Source organism: Carassius gibelio, chromosome A4 (genome assembly GCF_023724105.1).
Source record: "Carassius gibelio isolate Cgi1373 ecotype wild population from Czech Republic chromosome A4, carGib1.2-hapl.c, whole genome shotgun sequence".
In the NCBI taxonomy this organism is placed as follows: domain Eukaryota; kingdom Metazoa; phylum Chordata; class Actinopteri; order Cypriniformes; family Cyprinidae; genus Carassius; species Carassius gibelio.
In genome coordinates, this window is record NC_068374.1 from 26,457,355 (window position 1) to 26,477,498 (window position 20,144).

The 20,144-nt window shown below is 39.4% G+C and overlaps 2 protein-coding genes and 1 long non-coding RNA gene across 7 annotated transcripts; 2 read left to right on the forward strand and 1 right to left on the reverse strand.

Moving 5' to 3' along the window:
- The first annotated feature begins 151 nt into the window (after window positions 1-151).
- LOC127975189 (epiphycan-like) lies at window positions 152-13,129 on the forward strand. 4 transcript variants are annotated; one of them, XM_052579051.1, is made up of 11 exons: window positions 152-336; window positions 3,561-3,744; window positions 7,603-7,774; window positions 8,028-8,216; window positions 8,678-9,195; window positions 9,268-9,565; window positions 9,973-10,080; window positions 10,967-11,125; window positions 11,465-11,667; window positions 11,824-11,919; window positions 12,115-13,128. In XM_052579051.1, the coding sequence occupies exons 2-11, from the start codon at window positions 3,568-3,570 to the stop codon at window positions 12,283-12,285; spliced, it is 2,091 nt and encodes a 696-aa protein (XP_052435011.1). In that variant the 5' UTR covers window positions 152-336; window positions 3,561-3,567; the 3' UTR covers window positions 12,286-13,128. The 4 variants fall into 4 exon arrangements, with proteins under 4 accessions (XP_052435011.1, XP_052435020.1, XP_052435004.1 ...); XM_052579060.1 differs by having other exon boundaries at window positions 8,678-9,159; window positions 9,304-9,565; XM_052579044.1 differs by having other exon boundaries at window positions 8,678-9,565; window positions 12,115-13,129.
- A 165-nt stretch (window positions 13,130-13,294) lies between these two features.
- Window positions 13,295-15,251, reverse strand: LOC127975211 (SAFB-like transcription modulator). Its single transcript, XM_052579080.1, has 4 exons — window positions 15,075-15,251; window positions 14,810-14,903; window positions 14,578-14,665; window positions 13,295-14,117 (listed from the first exon to the last, which is right to left on the reverse strand). The coding sequence occupies exons 1-4, from the start codon at window positions 15,196-15,198 to the stop codon at window positions 13,395-13,397; spliced, it is 1,029 nt and encodes a 342-aa protein (XP_052435040.1). The 5' UTR covers window positions 15,199-15,251; the 3' UTR covers window positions 13,295-13,394.
- A 1,162-nt stretch (window positions 15,252-16,413) lies between these two features.
- On the forward strand, window positions 16,414-17,829 carry LOC127975311 (uncharacterized). Of its 2 annotated transcripts, XR_008157489.1 has the most exons (3): window positions 16,537-16,992; window positions 17,073-17,204; window positions 17,364-17,829. It is a non-coding gene; the product is annotated as an uncharacterized LOC127975311 (long non-coding RNA). The 2 variants fall into 2 exon arrangements; XR_008157490.1 differs by having other exon boundaries at window positions 16,414-17,204.
- The last annotated feature ends 2,315 nt before the right edge of the window (window positions 17,830-20,144 follow it).

Genomic DNA, 20,144 nt, shown 5'->3' on the forward strand with positions numbered 1-20,144 from the left:
GGGGGTCTGTGAGCGTGCAAATTGTGTGTCCGTTCAGTGTGTGTGTGTGTGTGTGTGTGTGTGCGATGCAGTGTGGTATGGGGTGGGCACTACTGTAGATGTGACCAAAACTCGATTTCTCCCCTTTCTCAGTCTCACTTCTTACCTTCACATATACAAGGCAGGTAGGGCACAGGGGTCTGGGAGTGTGTGTACACGTACACTTCACACACACCCAGAAGCATCCATACACAGAAACACACTCACTGTGAGTGACCCATTGCCATTGGCCAGGCCCACCAACCCTCTGCCTGTCAGATCTGAAGAGCAGGACCATTTGGGAAAGGAGAGACAGAGGTAAGGGTTCTGCTGTGTGTTCTTCTTAATGTTGGTGCTGTGCTTTAGAGCAGGAACCAGACCTAAAGGCTTCTTGGGGTCCCTTCTGCTGCTAAGCCTCAGTTGTACCTGGCCACTGAGGCTAAGCTAAAAAAAGCTAAAATGAAGTTCTGTACTGAGGCTTTCATTTTGTTTTGTTTTTAAATGTTTGTCTTGTATTTGACTGGCTTTGTGATATAAGATGTACACCATGGTCTTAATGAATCTCCTTCTAGTTCTTGTAATAGTAATGCACATTTGCAAAGTTAAAATAGTTCACGTAGTTCATATACACCTTTTCTTAGGCTTTCTTTATTTCTTTCGTGGATTTCTGGCTTGATGATATAATACCTCTATGCTCCATCAACTTCATGAATCTTCTAACAATACCGTAATGTTGAAACTCAAACAAGATTTTTAAGTGGGTTAACAGGTGATCTGTGTGGTAGTGATGGCAATTTATGTATCTTCTTTATTGGCCAGTTTACTATTCCATGGTTTTTGGGGTTTGTTTTGTGTGTGATGATGTTTGTGCTTGATTTTTAAGAGAGTAGTCCATTTTTTAAGCCTCACCAATAAAATATGTGTATTGCAAATAATCTACGACAGCTGTAATTACTGTTAGAGACTCATGATGTCTGGTCATTAACACACTGTTCAGGTCAAGGGCCATATCACAGAAACTTCCCGTTTCAAATCTTCAGTGGTTAAACTATCTTGATATGTTAAATCGGGCGGTCATATGTCAATATTCTCATGCTCATGGATTTCAGGATTTTCAAATAATCTGATAGGACAGCTGTAATTACTGTTGGAGACTCACGATGTCTGGTCATTAGCAAACTGTTCAGGTCAAGGGCCATATTATAGAAACTTCCCGTTTCAAATCTTCAGATAAATCTTCAGTTATAACAGTAATCACCAAACAGATGAGATTTAGTAGATATGTCTGTAATATGTGTTTCATTAAGCTGCAATGCTCATATTTTATGCATTTTGACTTATTGGATGTAATTAAGTCATAATTTTGGCATGATTGGCAGAACCAATAGAGAAGAAGCAATTGTCAAATCAATGAGTTTGTGGAACGCTGTCGGCTAGAGCCAAAAACAACAGTGGGATAGTTAATTCTCACACACACATACTCACACGGGGTCTACGCACTGCAAACACTGTTGAGAGTGTGTAAAAGCCGAGCTCTGTGTGCAGTATAGTCCCTCTTTCAGTATTTCCCAGCTGAAGCTGTAAGGCACTGGTACACTGAAGCTTTACTGTGAGACGACTGAACTAGTTTGTGACTATATCTAATCAATATCACTAATATATAATCTCTATTCATCATGTGATGTGATGCCATGTGTTCACTAGCTGTCAGAAACCCACAGGGAACTGTTTTATGTCTAAAAATGCAGTGGTTTCTAGAGTGCAGCTATGCCCCAAAATAGCCTTCACTGAGAGTTACGTGGATGTGTGTGTATGAAAGAGAGAGAGATAGAGAGAGATCGTAACTCATTGCCATTCTGTCCACAAACCTCGGTGGAATTTCGAACTTGAGTGTAGAGTCAGACACTCATAAAGAGGCTCTGTTAGAGTTCTCCCTCTTTTTCTCTCTTTCGCCTAGTTCTCTCCGTTTCACCCCGAGGACCAGAACTTGGTCTGCACATCAAGTACACCCTCTTCTTCCTTCACTCCATTTGATCATTGCTTTCCTCTGAGCCTCTTACCATTCATAATAAATTTATATATTCCACATTAGCTCAAATTCTAATAATGATAACTGTTGGGGAAAAAAACTAACATTATGTGTTTGATAACAAACCTTTAAAGAGAATACAAAGCAGTACACGTGAGATTAAGAATATGAAGAATGCTTTATAATGCATGATACTCCAAAGAAATATTTGACAAATCTTTCTTATATACCGTATTAAAAATTGAGAGTTTTGGACATTGTTAGTTATTAAGAACTTGTGATTATGGGCATATAGAATCTTCTGCCAGACTTAAATCCAGTCAGCAGAATTTCCCCCCAAAACCAGCACAGAAAATGGAAAAACATCTGCAGATTTCCTCTATAGGTCAGCTGATGACAATGGGAAAATAATGTTTTATTTTCTTTCAATTAGTATGGTTTTGTGGTAGATAATTTACCCATAGTCTTAAAAATAAAGGTCCCAAAGGGGGGATTTTGCAGCAATAAGAACCACTTTAGTGAACAGTTTCTATACAAACCATTTTTTTTTCTTATTTTGAAGAACATTTGAATAATGTAAAGAACGTGTTTCCACTATAAAGAACCTTTTGTGCAATGGAAATGTTCCATGCACTCTTACAAATAAAGGTGCTTCACGATGCCATAGAATAACCTTTTTATCTAAATGATTCCATAAAGAACCTTTAACATCTGAAGAACCTTTCTGCTTCACAAAAGGTTCCTAGTAGTGAAAAAATGTTCTTCAAATTACGAAAATGCAAAAAAAGAGATGGTTCTTTAAAGAACATTTGATTGAATGGTTCATTGTGGAACCAAAAATGGTTAATTGCTTGAAGAACCTTTTGAAGTAACTTTATTTTTAAGAGTGTGGATTCTTTCTGGACCCATATAAAGCATTTATTCAAAGATACCTAAAGTCAAGTCTTTTTTCAAGTCAACTTTTTTTACAACCTGTGCTATTTACAAAAATAAATAAATGAAAATGCTAAACCTTTTATGATGTCATGCCTCTCACCTGTGAACTTTGAACTTTAACTCACAAAGCAGTCATTGAGTGAGTTCAAGGTGGCTGCTTGGTTAGTTGCTGGCTTCTTGGCTCTTGTAAGTGAGCGGAGGACTGTAGAGGTTTGTATTTCAGTATTACTGGCTGCCTACACCCTGGTAATGAATACTGTGTTCTCCAATCTTACAAAGTTGTTTCCTGTAATGACAGGTGCATGGTGAGCCAGAGTCCATGATTTTTAAGATACTTGTGCCTCTTGTTAGAACATGTTAATTTACCTCCCCAGGGGGGTGTTATATTTTTTAAATGATCAAAAATAAAATACATTTTATATGGTTATGTTGCTTGATATATATTGTGGGCTGATTATGCTGCCATATACAACCAGCCATTCACAAGAATCATCTTTTTCAAACTGTTTACTACTCTGCTTGTACATGAACATTTTAAGATCTCCCCAAACAATAATCCATCTGATTCTGTGTCTAGAAGGAAGATGATAACGCTGAGGTTGATGTGGGGACTCCTGGTCCTGTGTGTGGTGGCAGCCTCTCCCCGCAGATATGCCAGACAAGCGGAATTAGATAACTATGACAACAACAATGTGGACTTAGACAAGAATGTGGATGGTACTGATGTCTATGACTATTACGATGGATTTGATGAACCACAGGTGAGAGATTTATTTCAAGGTTTCAAAATTCATAAACTGGTTAAATTATCTTGATATGTTAAAATGGGTGGTCATACAGTATGTCAAAATTCTCATTCTCATGGATTTCATGATGTCCCCTGTCTTTTTTGCAGCCTAGTTTCCATAAATGGGTTTTTCATTAGTACCTGAATTCTTTCATTTCAAGTCCTATTTTCCAATATATGTCCCATCTAAGTGTTTCGAATCAAGCCTTATTCATTTTTGGACCTCGGTTTAATGATTCCTATTTCTACAAATTCATTAGTTTCCTCCAGCCTGTAAAGATGGCTAATGTTCAAGCATTGAACTCGATTCTAATTGACATGCAGGAATGTATTTTCTGCAGTTTTGCTTCAGGGTGACAACTTTTCATTTGCTCTGCTCATCCAAATGTTCCTGGGGATAATAGCATCCAGCTTTGTCAGTCTTTGGTTTATGATTTTCATTTAGAAACTGGTTTCTAAACCATCTGCTGTGCTTTAGGGTCGGTCACTGAGGGCATGTGGGCCTGTATTTACTCATCCTGGCTGATTTCAGAACAGTATTCTGCTATGCATACTAATATTTATCCCTTCTTGGTGAAATTAAGCTTCGCAAGGACCATCATTTTCAGTAAATTGCCTTTTTATGATTGTCCTTGTATGTTGTTTAAAGAACTGCTCATGGACAGAGGCATATTGGTACAGCAAAGTTCACTGTGTCAGACTGATTTATCATTCTTTTTTTTATGTAACAAATACTTTCCTTGGACATATCATCTGTATGATGGACAGACCAGATGTTGTTCAACGTAAAATGTTCTCGACTGAATTTTTCCACTGGCACAGTCTTATGTAATGGGATGCAGACACTGGCATTTTTACTGAACTGAAATTCACTCATAATCAATAATTGTGCAACACTATTCATACTTGTACATTAGATTATTTCACTCATAATTTAGCTGGATGCACAATAACATAATTGAAAGTAGATCTAAGCATCTAATTTTGCCAATACTTACTGTCTAGTTGGCTGTCATTTCCTAAATTATATTTGTAGTAGAATCCACACAGAACATGTTCTCATTTTAAAGTAATGTTTTAGTTAATAATATTAATTTGGGAATGTCTGGTATTATTATACTTAATGTTCTTTACACACTTTATTGAATGGAATGTTGTTGTAAACTGAGGTTTGATGGCCAGAAGTTACGGTATGCAGGTGTGAAGAAATGTATCATCTTCAACATGGAAAAAAAAGGCTAAAACTATGTTTGAATGCATGGCATAAGCCAAGATGGGTTTTTAGAAGAATTACATTGAAGCCAAGAGACTTAACTTGATCCTGATGTGCATGTTATGTAGTTAAACCCACAATCAAAAGCACACTTGTGAATTGCCACACATTTTCCTTGTGTAAGGCTCTTAATTTTCAACTCTTTCGGATATGATGAATGTTTCATAAGGTGTGGGAACGTTTGTCGTTCCTCACCATCACTAACATTTTTATTATTATGAAGATATGCAGTTTCCAAACTGTAGTTAATTTAGATTTCTGGTACAACTCTTTAATATAAATAAACTGACTAAATGTATCATACATAACCAATCAGATGTTAAGACTCTGTTTTTGAGGAGTTATGAGTTGCTTGTACATGTAAGAGTGCTTGTAGGTTCCTTAGGCACATGTTGTATTTGTCTGTGTAAATGTATGTACAAACAGAGACATTTAATGTATGTGCAGGTGTATTTGTATTATACTTTCACTCAAGTGACAGCTGAAATGTTGCTCCTGCCGTAATGTCAATCTTGGGATCTAAAGGTTGCACTTATCAATATACCTGTTTCTGAAAAGGTGTAAAGTTATACCAACAAAAAGCATGAAGGCATACAATGCAACACAAAAAGGCTATAATCTAAGAGTATGTCATGGACTATAGAGTCGAACGCTGCATTAAGATCAAATAAAACTAGTATTGAGACACCTAAAGAACCTAATGAAATGACCCCTTAGAGTAAAGCTATTATGCAAACTGTTGCATTGCTTCCACAACAGAAAGATAAAAAAAACTTTAAAACTTACACAACACAATGCACATTCCTTTATAAAATCATCTTTTCTCTGACTTTCAGACAAACAAAAATGCTGACAGGCTTGTGAGTCACAGGTCTGGCTGCTGTAGAATAGATTTTAGTAAGGGTTCCAGAAAGCTCCTCATGCATCCCAGTATCTGAAATTACTCATTGGCTGTTCATTGCTTTACACATTGTTGATTTCTTTTAGCCATTCTTTTAGCTTTTGGCTTTGCGTGTTTGGCTAGGTTGTTGTTTGAAAAGCAAGCATAGTCCAAGCAAGGCCTCTCAAAGGCTTGCTGTTTTTTTACGGACTCTCAGCATTAGTAGATTTCTGCGATTTGCCCTCATACCTGATTGTTGACAGAATTAATATTGTAGTGCATTTTAATAAAATAACGGTTCTACAGCTTAATAATTGTAATTTGAAAAAATAATTCATTTTTAATAGGATCAAGTTGACTATTATGTGAGACAACTGAGATGGGTCCTCTGGAGTTAACTGAACACCCTGGAAAGAAAATGGGCAAAAAAAATTATTTTTCTGCTACCATGTATGTCTTGGTTCCACAAGGACCATTTCTGGAGAATAGCAGCTGCTTGCAGATGAGACAGTGAATGGTTTCACAGCTCCCCACTCTGGATTGTAGTGGAATCAAATACTAAAAATGCTGATAAAAATAGTCAATATTAGCAGAGTAAATGAAATAAAAAAATGAATAGAATAGATGTATACATCACCACATCAATATGATCTGTAATTTGTCTCACACCTCGGGACAATTAGCATTTACAAGGAAAATGGTGACTTTGAAAGCTTTAAATGAAAAGGTCGATACCCATTGAAAAGCCTTTTCTCTTTCAATGGGACAGCTATTTGCAGAGTCACACCTTTAACTGAACCTCAAAATACTTTTTGTTACAATCAAATGTGTTAATGTGTCTGCAAGACTCTTATGCTTTAGTAGGACAAACTAATGTCTAATGAATAACTGGTTTGTATCTGGGATATTTTGAATTGTTTATCAGTTCAGTATCGCTCAAGGGTGTTCAGTCCAGGTCATAAGCCCCTTTCACACTGCACGTCGGACCCGCAATATTTCCGGAACATTGCCGGGTTGCCTTCTGTGTGAAAGCAACCACGTCCCGGAATTGATTACCGAATTGAACCTGGGTCGGGGACCTAGTAACATTGGGGGGTTCGACCCGGGACTAGCGCGGTGTGAACAAAAGCCAGATCTAATTCTAATTCAGATCTAAAAGTGATGACGTGCGTTATCACGCAACTCTTTTACCGGCTGTTTTGAAGGAAGATCAACATTCGCGACGAAAACATATGTGCAAACTGTAATGAAGCAGAGATCAGTTAGTTAATCACTTTCCGCGCTGACGCCGAGACCGTTTGCTTGCTTCAGTCATTGTCGACTCGTACATCACACGTCACGCGCTGATGTCACGTGTCGTTACGGGATCTTCAAGGGTTTTGTGTGAAAGCACGCACATATAGCGGGTCATCACTGGCAGTGTGAAAGTGCCAAATCTAGCGACCAGAGACCAATTGCAGGAACACTTTACCCCTGTATTTGCCGGAATGGCAGTGTGAAAGGGGCTATAGAGAGCCAACATCCTACATATTTTAGTTCCAGTCTGTCCCAATTTATCGGCTTAGAAGTTTCTAATAATTCTCTAGACTTTAATTATTTGGCTCAGTTGTGTTAGCATTGTAAGGGTTTGTAACTTAATAAAAATCAATATAGTGTACCGGCCTAAATTCCTCTTGCAGATAGAGATTGGAACCTTGAGCCCCGATGAGGACATTGATCCTTCACACCATGCCTCATTGGAGGAGGAGGAAGAGGAGGAGAGAGAAGACAAAGAATTACCCATAAAGCCTCAGCTGATTCCATCAGGCTTTGGGGAGTCAGGGACTCTGATGGGCCCTAGTGCACAGGGAGGTTTGTACTATGCATAGACAAACACACACACTACTAATTGTCATGACTGGCATGCCAACCATTTCATCATGCTGTTTTTCCATTTAACTGGAAATCTGATTGGTTAAATGTGTTTTAATAATTCTTTAACTTGCTTTTTATGTGCACCATATTTAATTCATCACTTGTACTGTTTACTGAACCAGTCCATATGTATCTAAGTGTTTTTCTAATTCTAATAAGTTTTCTAACACCTAACCTTGTCTTGAACAAGAGGAGGAGCTTCGTCTGACGCCCACTGACATCCTTCAGATTTCTGGGGACATTTCAGGTTCTGGAGTGCCTTTGGGCTCAGGAGGTCCTGGGACCTCTGGTGACATATCAGGTTCTGTGGACTCAGAGGACCTAGGTTCTGGAGTCTCTGGACTTTCTGGTTCAGGCATAATATTGATCTCAGGTAGAGGTCAGTACTCAGGACTTTGGTTTGCTTTATATATTTACACTGATAGAAAAAAATGTGTTCAAATTGTACATTTAGGGTTACAGAAGCTTGTCAATGGGGCAGTAATCTTGTACCTTATCTACCTTTAAATGGTGCATATTAGATGTCCCGTTACAATTTTTTTGTACATTTTTCCTGAGAGTATAGCTTTAGAGGAGCTAGTTTTTCTCTGGGTGGAGTCAAATTTCTGGTCTCTACCTGTTAGACCTTAGTGAGGAGGGATTTCCTAAGGGTTTTAAAGCAAGAAATCATGATCTGTAATTCACAACCATGTTGCGAAAAAACTGTTTTGTATTGGTTAAAATGTTGATCCAAAATGGGTAACTCGTAATCATTGCAAGCATTTCTGTCATATTGTTATCTCTCATCTCCTGTTGAGGAGGCTAATTTCTTTCTTGCCACCCCACCTTGTCTCTCACAAGAGGAGGAGCTCCACTTGACGTTTGAAACCATTCCACACGAGGCCTCTGGGGATTTGGGGGAGTATGGAATCTCTTGGGAGTCTGGAGTTTCTGGGTTACCTGAGGTGTCAGGAGAATCTGGGGCCTCTGGGGTACCTGAGCTGTCAGGAGAATCTGGGGCCTCTGGAGTACCTGAGCTGTCAGGAGAATCTGGGGCCTCTGGAGTACGCGAGGTGTCTGGGGCCTCTGGGGTACCTGAAGTGTCAGGAGAACCTGGGGTCTCTGGGGTACCTGAAGTGTCAGGAGAACCTGGGGTCTCTGGGGAACCTGAGGTATCAGGAGAACCTGGGCTCTCTGGGTTACCTGACTGCTTAGGAGAATATGGGGTTCCAGAGGTTTCTGGAGAGCCTGGAGCATCTGGGGTACATGAAATGTCGGGAGAGTCTGGGCTCTCTGGGGTGCCAGAGGTATCGGGAGAGTCCGGGACCTCCGGGGTGCCTGAGGTGTCTGGAGAGCCTGTTATCTCTGGGGTGCCTGAGGTGTCTGGAGAATCTGGGCTCTCTGGGGTGCCTGAGGTGTCTGGAGAATCTGGGCTCTCTGGGTTGCCTGAGGTGTCTGGAGAATCTGGGCTCTCTGGGGTGCCTGAGGTGTCTGGAGAATCTGGGCTCTCTGGGGTGCCAGAGGTATCAGGAGAGTCCGGGACCTCTGGGATGCCTGAGATCTCTGGGTTGAATGAGGTGTTTGGAGAGCCTGTGGTCACTGTGCTGCCTGATGTGTCTGGGGTCCCAGAGGAGACTAAACAGCCTAAGGTCACTTTCGAGTCTGGAGAATCTGGGAGCCCAGAAGAGTCTGGGGTGACTGAGGCCCCAGTCGTCACCACTGAAATATTAATACCTGACTTAGATGAAGGTCAGTACCATAATATCAATACTATGCAATTCTAATGACTCAGATATATGACAGTAATCTGGTAGTATTGTCTTCAGCTTCCTGGAGTCGTTATTTGGAGAAGAAAAAGCTTAGAAGAATAGTTTAGACAAGCTTAGCAAGAGTTAGAATTACTATTGAATTTATTGTTGCACCCATCAATTCTAAGCTCTAAGCATTTTCTACAAATCCTCTAAAATTACTTAATTTAACTGGCTGAACATGGTTTAATATGTATTCACTTGCTTTGGTGTGCATTATAACAATAATAATCATTACCATCACAAATTCTCAGTGTCAGTATTACTCACTGTCTGTCCTGTTCCAGTGTTAATCTGTCCATGTGCTAATCTGTCTCCTAACACCTTCATGTTGTTGTGTTTAACAAGAGGAAGCGATACTCCTAACTACCCCAACCACTCCCTTGGAGGGGACTGGGGGTGAAATAGGGTCAGGGCTACCTGATTTTGACAAAGATATTGAAACAGATCAAACAGGTCAGTGTTTCACTCATATTTAAACATTCATAAGGCAATTAAGTTGATTCCATAATATGTATCCTCAATAGTTTTAAGACCTGGTCAGTGTGATATCTAATTTAGTTTTGTTGCTACCATAGATACCCACATATCACTATAAAGTTCTGTTCTGCAATATTCTGCAGGGGTGTCCAATCCTGCTCCTGGAATGCCACAAATTCCTGCAGCTAAGCTCCAAAACACCTGCCTAGAAATTTTTTTTTTGTCCATCTGACAACCTTGAGAACCTGGAGAACCTTTTTGGTCTGAAAATTGTAACTTAATGAGAGTATGACAACCAGAAAACTAACATTATTGTCTTCATTTGGATTGGGGTGAATTGCTTTGGGATTTGTTTAGGTTTATGAAATACACCAAAAAATAAATTCCATTGCCTATCCTCTCAGGATACCCGGAATCACTGTTATAAGTATCCCAGGCACATAGTTTTTCCATTTTTGAACCATAAACCTCATAAAAATGATTCAAGTTTCAGATCTGCCAAAGTTTCTCTATGGCGCTGAAACCAAAGTTCCGTCCAAGTTCCGCTCCCCGTGCAACTGATACTCGACTGCCATTGACTCATCTGCGTTTGAGGGGAGGGGCTTACCGATAGGTCAACTGGGTAATGGAGCTAAAGGCTGCACTAAAATGGCCCTAAGGGAGCAGGACTAAACACCTCTGCCGTACTGTATGCAGCATATGTTCAATGTGACTTTTTAGACAATATGATACAAAAGTGCAAAAACTGTTTGCCTCATGTCTCTCAATAGGTGGCAGCTGGAATATGAATCAGTACAGTTTCTGTGTTTTCACATGTATTTGTGTCTGTCTTCTGAATGCCACCTGTTAATCTGGTGGTAAGGTATGGCTACCTGTATGCTGTGCACCTGCCTGGTTGGATCTGTGTACTGTGATGACCTTAAACTGGACCGTGTTCCTCCTCTCTCCAAAGACACCACTCATTTCTATGCACGCTACAACAAAATTGCTAAGATCAGCAAGTCTGACTTCATCAACCTGAGTATGTGTTTAATCAAAGGGACAGTTAAAGTTTTAATCATGTCACAGTTAAATCAAGCCAGTATGAAATGACAAAAAAAAAAAGTATCAAATCAAGCACTGCCCTAAAAATTTTTCTAGCTGAATATCTGGTTTAATTCACTAATAAATCGCATTACAGAAGTAATGTTGCAAATAGGTTGCAATTCCTGTTGACATGAAGGGTCGAGCTCATAGACAGCAGTTTGTCTGATAACATTCCATAACCAGATCTGTTAGCTTAAGCAATATTTGATAGCTTTAGCTTTAGTTTTTTCATGAACTTCACTGAATGATCTTTTTGTCTTTTGTTGTTATAAAGATAAATTAAAGAGGATTGATCTGACCAGCAATGGAATTTCCAGGATCGATGATGATGCTTTCTTTGGCCTTCCTGCTCTGGAGGAGTTGATATTACGAGAGAATAGCATTAGACAACTTCCAGCTCTAGCCCCCTCTATGACCCTGATTGATGCCTCCCACAACCAGCTGGGCAGCACTGGCATTCAAAGAGAGGCTTTTAAAGTAAGAAAACACTACATAGTAGTCATTGATCCTGATAGCAGATAGCAAAGGAACAACTTACAATTCATTTAGAGAAAACTTAACAAGATATGTTGAGTTTATCTTAGATCATTTTGTTTGACGGAATTGTTAACAGCTCATGATTTCTGTTTCCAGGACATGTCGGGGCTACTTTACCTTTACTTGACAGACAACAACATAGACCACATCCCGGTTCCTTTGCCTGACAGTCTGCGCTCTCTGCACCTACAGGTACCTGTACTCCCACCTCACTAGCGCCACATTGTGGACATCTATGGCACTTGCCACTTTACTGAAACTAACATTTGTATATAGTTTTTAACTGAAAGTTGCTAGTTTATTTTTAAAAAGTCTTTCTGGTGATCTGCATAGTGATCTTTAATGGACACTGACATCTTTAAAAACATTATTCATTTTATCATGCAGAATAACAATATCCAAATGATGCACGAGGATACCTTCTGCAATCCACATGACTTGAATTACATCCGCAACGCTCTTGAGGATGTTCGCCTGGACGGTAACCCCATCAACCTCAGCAGAACCCCACAGGCCTACATATGTTTGCCACGTATCCCTGTTGGTGCCCTTATTTAAGCCAAAAAAAAAAAAAAATGCACACGTACAAAACTCACACGTATGCACATGCCTCAAAACTCCTCTGTGCGTACCTCTCTCTCTCTCTTTTTTAACTTCGGGCTCAAGCAAACACTTGGATATGAATGGCCGTCTTTAAAGGAGGTTGGCATAAATACATAAACTCAACCTCTCACAGGAGTTCTGGCGGACACGTCCAACTCTACGCTGCTTGTGTTTCTACCTATTGACACAGTACATACTTTTCATAATGTAGGAAGTTTGTAATCATATCTGGATTTATGACGTCTCAAACACATGTGTGTCTAGCCTCATAAACAGAGAAAAAGAGAACCATGCGTAACTCGGAACATGTTTTATTTATCAAATACTAATGAACAAGTGCAAATATGAACAAAACCGCACAAAAACCCTCTTTTGTGTCCTGTACTGGTTGCCTGACTGGGGTTAGCTGCAAAAGCCAGCCCAAATTGTTTAAATATGTTTGTTTTGTAAATGAAATATTGTTCATATTCATAGAGAATTTAACAAATGTTTATCATTGTTAACATAAACTAATTGAAGCTGGTGCTTAATGAACTTTTTGAAAGGTAAATTTGACTAATGCAATAAAAAACGCATTCTAACAATTAATTTGTTTGTAAAGTCTGTACTGTAATATAAATATAAAATATTTTTTTTATTATTATTATTATTTTACAAGAACTGCAATATTATGGTATATCACAATTCAAGCTGTTGTAATGACCCGTGGCCTTCAAAATGAACATTGTATTGGGGTTGAGAATTGATTGGGGGGTAAATATTAGCTCAGCTTTGTGTGTTTTGTATGGAAATAATCACACCTGAATAAAGTTTTCTGATGACCTCTCCAAAACAGAGGTGGCTTAACGTTTTCATTGTTAGCTTGTAAAGTCTTCAAAGGCATGAAAGCAACACTTATCGCTCTCTTAAACAAGCATAGCTATTAACATTACAAAACCAATCACTGTTAAACAACACAATCCGCTTCTGGCAACAGAAAACAGTTTTACTTCAAAAAGAAGGTGTACAAAAAAAGAAGACATATATACATATAATGGGTCCCGTTCAGAACAGTTAGTTCCATATTAGAAGTTCTCAATGAGCTTTTCAAACAAGTTGAGGAATTTCTGCCTCCTCTCTAAAGAAGCTGGTTCCATCACTAAGGGAATTGAGGTATCTGTTCCTTCTGTACTATCATTTAGATTAGCCGTCTGCTCTACTTTTTCAATCCCACGCTGCTGCTCTAGAATGGCACGCTCTCGTTCGAGCTTTGCCCTTTCTCTGTCAAGAATCGCTCTTTCCTTTTCCAGCTGAGCTCGGATGTACTCCACAGAGGCCCTGTCTCTCTCCACAGCGGCCTTTTCTCTCTCCAGAGAGGCCCTGTCTCGGTCCAACGCTGCGAGTTCTCGTTCTACCCCTGCTCTTTCTCGATCTAAAACCATCTTCTCCCGCTCCAGGACCATCCTTTCGTATTCAATAGCAGCTTTGTCGCTCTCTAGGATGGCCCGTTCTTGCTCCATCTCGTCCCTGTCTCTGTCCAGCTCGACCCTATCTCGCCCCATTTCTTCAGACATCATGTCATCGTCTTCGACGAACAGCTCGATCTCGCTTTTGTGCGTCTCCCGCGCCCTCTTGCTCCTCCTGCGTGTGGTGTTGTTCGGGCGATACTCGCTGTCGTCGCCCACAGTAGACGTGTCTAGAGCGACTTCACTTCCTGCGAGTCTACCCTCCATGGCATCGTCCATAAGGGAGAACCACGGCCAGTTAGTGGGGTTCACCGAGACGCCAGGTGGGGGATTCTTCATTTCCTGATACCCGGAAAATACACAGAAACAAACAGTTTATGAGTGGTGAGCAAGCAGAGTGCAAGATCCTGCATATTAGGTTTGTGTAACAACACGGTATGATGTTCAGAATTGTGTAACGTAAATAATCATAATATTATTATATAATGGCATTTAGGTTTGTATGTATATAGGTATGTATATAATACATTCATGCGCCATACTTTTTAAATAAATTATATGCATCTTTTTATATATTTTATATTATATATTAACATAGATTTTTTTATAATCCAATTGTATATGCATTTTATGACATCATGACGTGTACTATTAAAATGTAATGTAGTTAATTTTGTGTAATATTAAATAATGCCGTTTAAGAATATAATACATTCATGACAATATGAAATTTAAATTGAACATTTAATATATATATATTAAATGAGAACTATTAAACACTCATAACATGGCATTAGCATACCTTATACTTCATCTTAAGGTTTTCCCATTTTCTCCTGGCCTGGCTGGCAGAAATTTCCCTTTGCAGACCCAGCTCTTTCAAGATGGCCCTATGGCACAAAGATATGGAGACTTTACACACTAACTGCTGCAGGTTGTTGGAATAAACATACACTGCATGCTTCTTTATTGGTGCAACGACTTGAATGTGTGAGTATGCATGTGGAACTGTGTGCTGGCGGTGAATGGTTTACCTGTAAGCCAGAGTTGAAGAATTCCTCTTTCCAGTGAAAAGGGAGTCGTTGGTCACGCGCAGCTTCACGAATCTAACAAATTCTTCATTTGACACTTGAAGCGCACACACAAAAACACAAATGCAGATGTTAATAACGGTAGGATACGTGATTTGTATAATGCATGCATCCAATTTGCGTGGCCAGCTCAATGCTAAACTGTTAAAACGGGACAGTTAATTAAATGCATTGGGACTTTAAATACATAAAGGTAATTGCTACTCACTTTTATAAATGAATTCTGCATGATCTGGGCCGTCCTTAATGTCCTCCGAGGGACTCTGTACAGTGTAAAGTTCGTGGTCCATACTTGTGTCTGTTGTCTTTGAGTCATCAAGTGTGCTACTCATGGGCGCTAGTGCACAAGAGAAGGGCACTAGAAGAGAAAATGGAGGGTTTACGTTCATTCCCTCTGCTGTTGATTCATGGCGGCTCGAGTGCGCATACCGCCACCTACTGGACTGCGGTGATATCACAATGTCAAAAAAAGTAGTGTACAACAATTTTCTTAAACATGGATTTGGTATTAGAAATTCATATGTTAGCGTATTTTTTTTTAAATGTGGAAATGATACATAAATTAAACATTAAAATAGAAAGATTAAATAAAACTATACTTTATTACTAAAGCCTGTATCAACAGGATGTTGTTTCTTTACAAACCAATAAATGACTTTCAAAATTGTTTCTTCGTAAAACTGTAATTTTGCAGTAGGGGCAATGATAATGTAGTGATGAAGACATCATATGACTTTTTTATTGTCAGAAATACCAGAATGGAAAACTTTACTGATAGAAACACAGAGCTGGTGGAGCACAAGAAATGGGGAAGCTGACATTTAAAGCCAGAATAGTTTAGAATAATAACAGAAAGAGAATAAATGTTAAATAGATTCTTCTTCCACTTGGCAGGAAGAGCAGAGTGGAGAAATATTATGGTTAAGTTGATTATCTCCCCTAAAGTTACTGACTTTGCTGAACAAATCAGACTGGCTAACCTAATGTGAATTATGAACACAGAACAAATTAACTCATTTGATACAAGGTTATATCACAGTTTTAAATGTTATGGGCATATAAGGCCTTTTTAGAGATTCTGCAAAAGGTAAAACGGTCAAACATGTCCGACCAGCACATATTTACATTGACAAACTATGGAAAAGCAGCACAGTGAAATAACAAAATTGTGTTCTGCATGAAAGGGTGTGCTTTATAACCATCAGTTTAATTACCAAATGGCTTTACCAATGTCATTGTGGAGTTTTATATCATCTGCAATATGCAAAATTGTCTGATGTTTATGTCAAACCGAATCATTTTAATCTGTAAATAAACCATTCGTGGCTTACTAGCAGATATTGACCCTTTCAATGTGGCGGACACACGGATGTTATAATAAAATATATTGACAGAACTATTCGGTAATCTAGACCTATTAACACTTTTTTTCTTCTAATAAGTTTATTCCTAAAGTTCCCGATGGCCTTTTTTTTTTTTTTTTTTTTTTTTTTTTTTACATAATATTATATTATGTTGCAAAGTTTTGGTAAAAAAATAAAAGCACCAACAGTTGCAAACGGGGCACTGACTGTTTATTTCTATGGTCGCAAGACCGCCGCATTAAGATAAGGTGAAAGCTGATTCGCTGAAAGCGGAAAACGTCACTTCCGCTAGTTCCTTAAGTACGTGAGACAAACGTTCGTTGGCCACGTTTTTCCTTCGACCGTTGAGGAGCAAGCAGCTAAAGCTCACGTCTTTTTTTAAGGCTTTCTTTGTTCTATTTTAAACAATAGTTGATCATTTTAGGAAATCTTTTGGATAACCAAAGACCGTTTTTCTTCTTGGTAATGTTTCTTGAAATCACGACAATGAAAGGAGACTTCCAGAAGGACATCAAGACCGCGCCTGTTCATAAGACAAATTGGTCAAAACCAAAGAGGAGGACATTTCTACGCGCAAAGTTGGGCGAAAGGAGACGAAGGGCCCGCTCCACGAGACCGCAGCCGAGTCCGGGCCGTGTCGACAGTACAGCTACGGGGAATCAACGTTACCTAACAGCAGCCATGGCACCAAGAAACACAACGCAATATTTAATGGACCTGGTTTACGCTGATCGATTAGACGTTTCAGTGGAGGCGTGTGACGTAAGCCACGATTTCTCCATGCAGAGTAATGTCTCATTTGATGAGAGCGTTTTCTCAATGTCGGACTCTGATCACAACAGATCTTTGGACTTTCAGCAGCGAGACTTCGAGAACGTGTTCTTCAGAAATGAAATCTGAGGTGTTTCCGAAACCTGACTCGATTTCGTCGGAACGAGGCGACCGGGCAGCTGTGAAACCATAGACCGTAACATGTGCGTGAAAAATGCCTATGCTCTTATTGTTAGTCCTGTAACTGTGTAATCGTATCGAACAATGTTTTATTACACTTCAGGCGTTCGACAGGATTCTTTCTGAGTTGCATGTTACGAGTTGAATGTGGTTTCATTTGTCGGCTCTCCTTGTTCTCACAGCATTGCGCAGACTCCAACTCAGGGAGGCGGAACGCTCTGCGTCACAGCTGCGCGATGACGTGTACACCACGCACCCAGTTGGGCCACACCACGTGGCCAGCAGGTAAACTCGCTCCACCCTTTGTGTACACGGTGTGAGAGCGTTGCAGTAACGTGCTGTCGCTGAGAAGTATGCATGCATTGTTCTGCCAACGGATGTGTGTGTGTGTTCCGAGACTTTTACAGGTTGCTGATCCTCCTCGGTGGATCTCAGCTGTCTGTGCAACCCATCCAGAGCCTTTGGGACAGAGCCGCATTGCTGCCTGCTCATCACTGCTGGGGAACTGTACATGCTGTGGTAAATGCTTGATGAATGTAAACCTACACAAGTACACTCAGAGCTACATCTCATGTGTGGTGATCTAGTTTGAGAACTTGCTGTCAATATTGTATTAACTATTAAAATTTGTTGATTTCTTAACCTAAATCTGACTTTCATGTTCTCCTGTTTTTTTTTTTAAACCTTGTGTACACTGCATTCCCATTAACTGATTATGTAACCATTTCAACGTTATACTTGCATATACACTATAGCCTACATAAGCTTTGATTTACATGGCCGATTAAGTTTTATAATGTAAGCACAAGCCTTCACACCTTAGTTATGACCACCTTCCCGTTTTCATGGACCTAGAACTGGTTTCCAGCCTGGGTACTGCAGGATGACTAATAATCAAATGACAAGGATACAGAATATGCCATCTTTATTTCTTATATGCTCCTGTCAGCCTTCTGTTTTTGTGTACGTTATTTCTGGAGTTACAAATAATTTGTAAGTCTAAAATGAGACTTATAGGAGTACCAGAATTACTGTTTGTGGTCTGTGGGGTGTTCGACTCCCCTTGCGCAATTTGGGCCCGTAAAGCTTGAGGACTGCTGCTGAAGAACACCGGTGAGGGATTTTCTTTCTTTTTTTTATTTTTTGTGCAAATGAAGGGCTTTACAAATCATCATACCGTACAAGGTTTGGCATAAGAATTAATGTATCTGGAATTACGACCACAATTCATTTCCATTGTAAGTGATTCACTATGGCTATAATTTTAAGAAAATAAAGCGAGACAAGTAATGGATGCTTTCATCAGATTATTCAAAGCTTTGAACAACGTGCATTAGCTATAAATGGAGGTTAGACTCTAATCTATTATTTCTAGCAAATCATGGTGGAGCAGAAGAAAGTTTGAAATCACATGACCAAACAAAGCTTCCAAAGTCCGATCAGTCTCCGATAAATTAAAGACTACAAACGTAAACCTCCTTTGATCGATACAGTTCTATATAACCTGATCTAATGATTTAGTTTGTTACATTGAGAACACAATTCGTGTAGTCAGGTCAACGGATTCACGTATTAATCAATATATAATTAGTGTACGATCATAATAATTGACTTGTTTGAATTAATAATTGTTTTAAAAGAGATTTTGGGTGAGCTGTTAGGGGTCTCTGAGACCCCAGCTATGGAATATGATTAAGTGCAACAGAGATGTGACGTACGTTAAGTTTCTGTGTGGTTTTGAGGTTAAAGTTGACTAGTCTACTGATCAACTATTATACTGAATCCCGTTTAATTATACACACACAACCAAGTTAATGTAAAATCAAACATTGGGTGTATGCGACGCACCATTTTTTTTTTTTTTTTTTTCAAACCAGCTGTCCCGTTCTTCCAATTTTGTATGACGTTCCAAGCTTCAAACCTCATCAATCACGTGTTATTTGACAAAAGCATCGCAACAGTGCTCTGATAACTGCTTCGGAGCCTCGGTATCAATTGTCCCATCACTAAAAATAAGGGACTAATGTTAATGATCAACATTATGCTGGTTGAATTGAATTCAGAATAATCTGCTCGCTATAATTATAACAGCAGTGCCATCTTACAAAAATGACTGGAAAAATCCAGTTTAAATCCAAAAAGCACCTTTTGGTGCATAAAATGTGTGACGTGTCGAGTCAGCGTTCAAGCGTCTTGTTAGATCCACACAGGCTGCTTTTCTAGAATTATTTTTTTCTTGTTAAATCTGCACTATTGGACAGAGCAATATGTGGGTTTTAAATAGGCGCAAGAAGCTCCTTATCAAATAAAATGTAAACAAGCTGCGGATCAGCACTTCTGCTAATTGAGTCTCTTGACATATGATTGTTTTGAGCACAAGAACACCTTGTTCCGTTCCTCAACCCACGGCTCTGTTTTTGGCACAGGGCTGGTTAAAAAAAAAAAAAAAAAACATGTGACTAGCAGATGCAATGTCCTAACTGGTTTTCACCACCAGGTGGCCCTAAATTGCCACAGTAGAGTAAGGCCCAACAAGGTAGTCTTTTAAAGTAGTACTATAGGAAGGCTGACGAGAACAATGTGTTGATAATCCTAGTGCCACATTTAGATTATAGTGCGTGGCATCTGTTTTTGTGGGGCATGAAGCAATGGAGGAGAGCCGGGCAGGACAAACCTCTCACATTACTTGGATTATAAGGACACACACCTCTTTGTCAATGGAAGGAATGAAGGAACACATCCAAGTCAAGGTCTGTCTCTAAATTTTTCCACGTTTCTCAACTGACTCTGGTCTTTAGTGATCCAAAATGTTAGTTTCAGTTTTATATATATATATATATATATATATATATATGTTTATGGTGATTGTTTCTCCCACTCTGACAGTCCTTAGTGTCAGTTCAGTTGCCCTGTGGTCCATCTGCCAAAATTAATGGATGAGACAAATGGTCCCTGGCCTACTG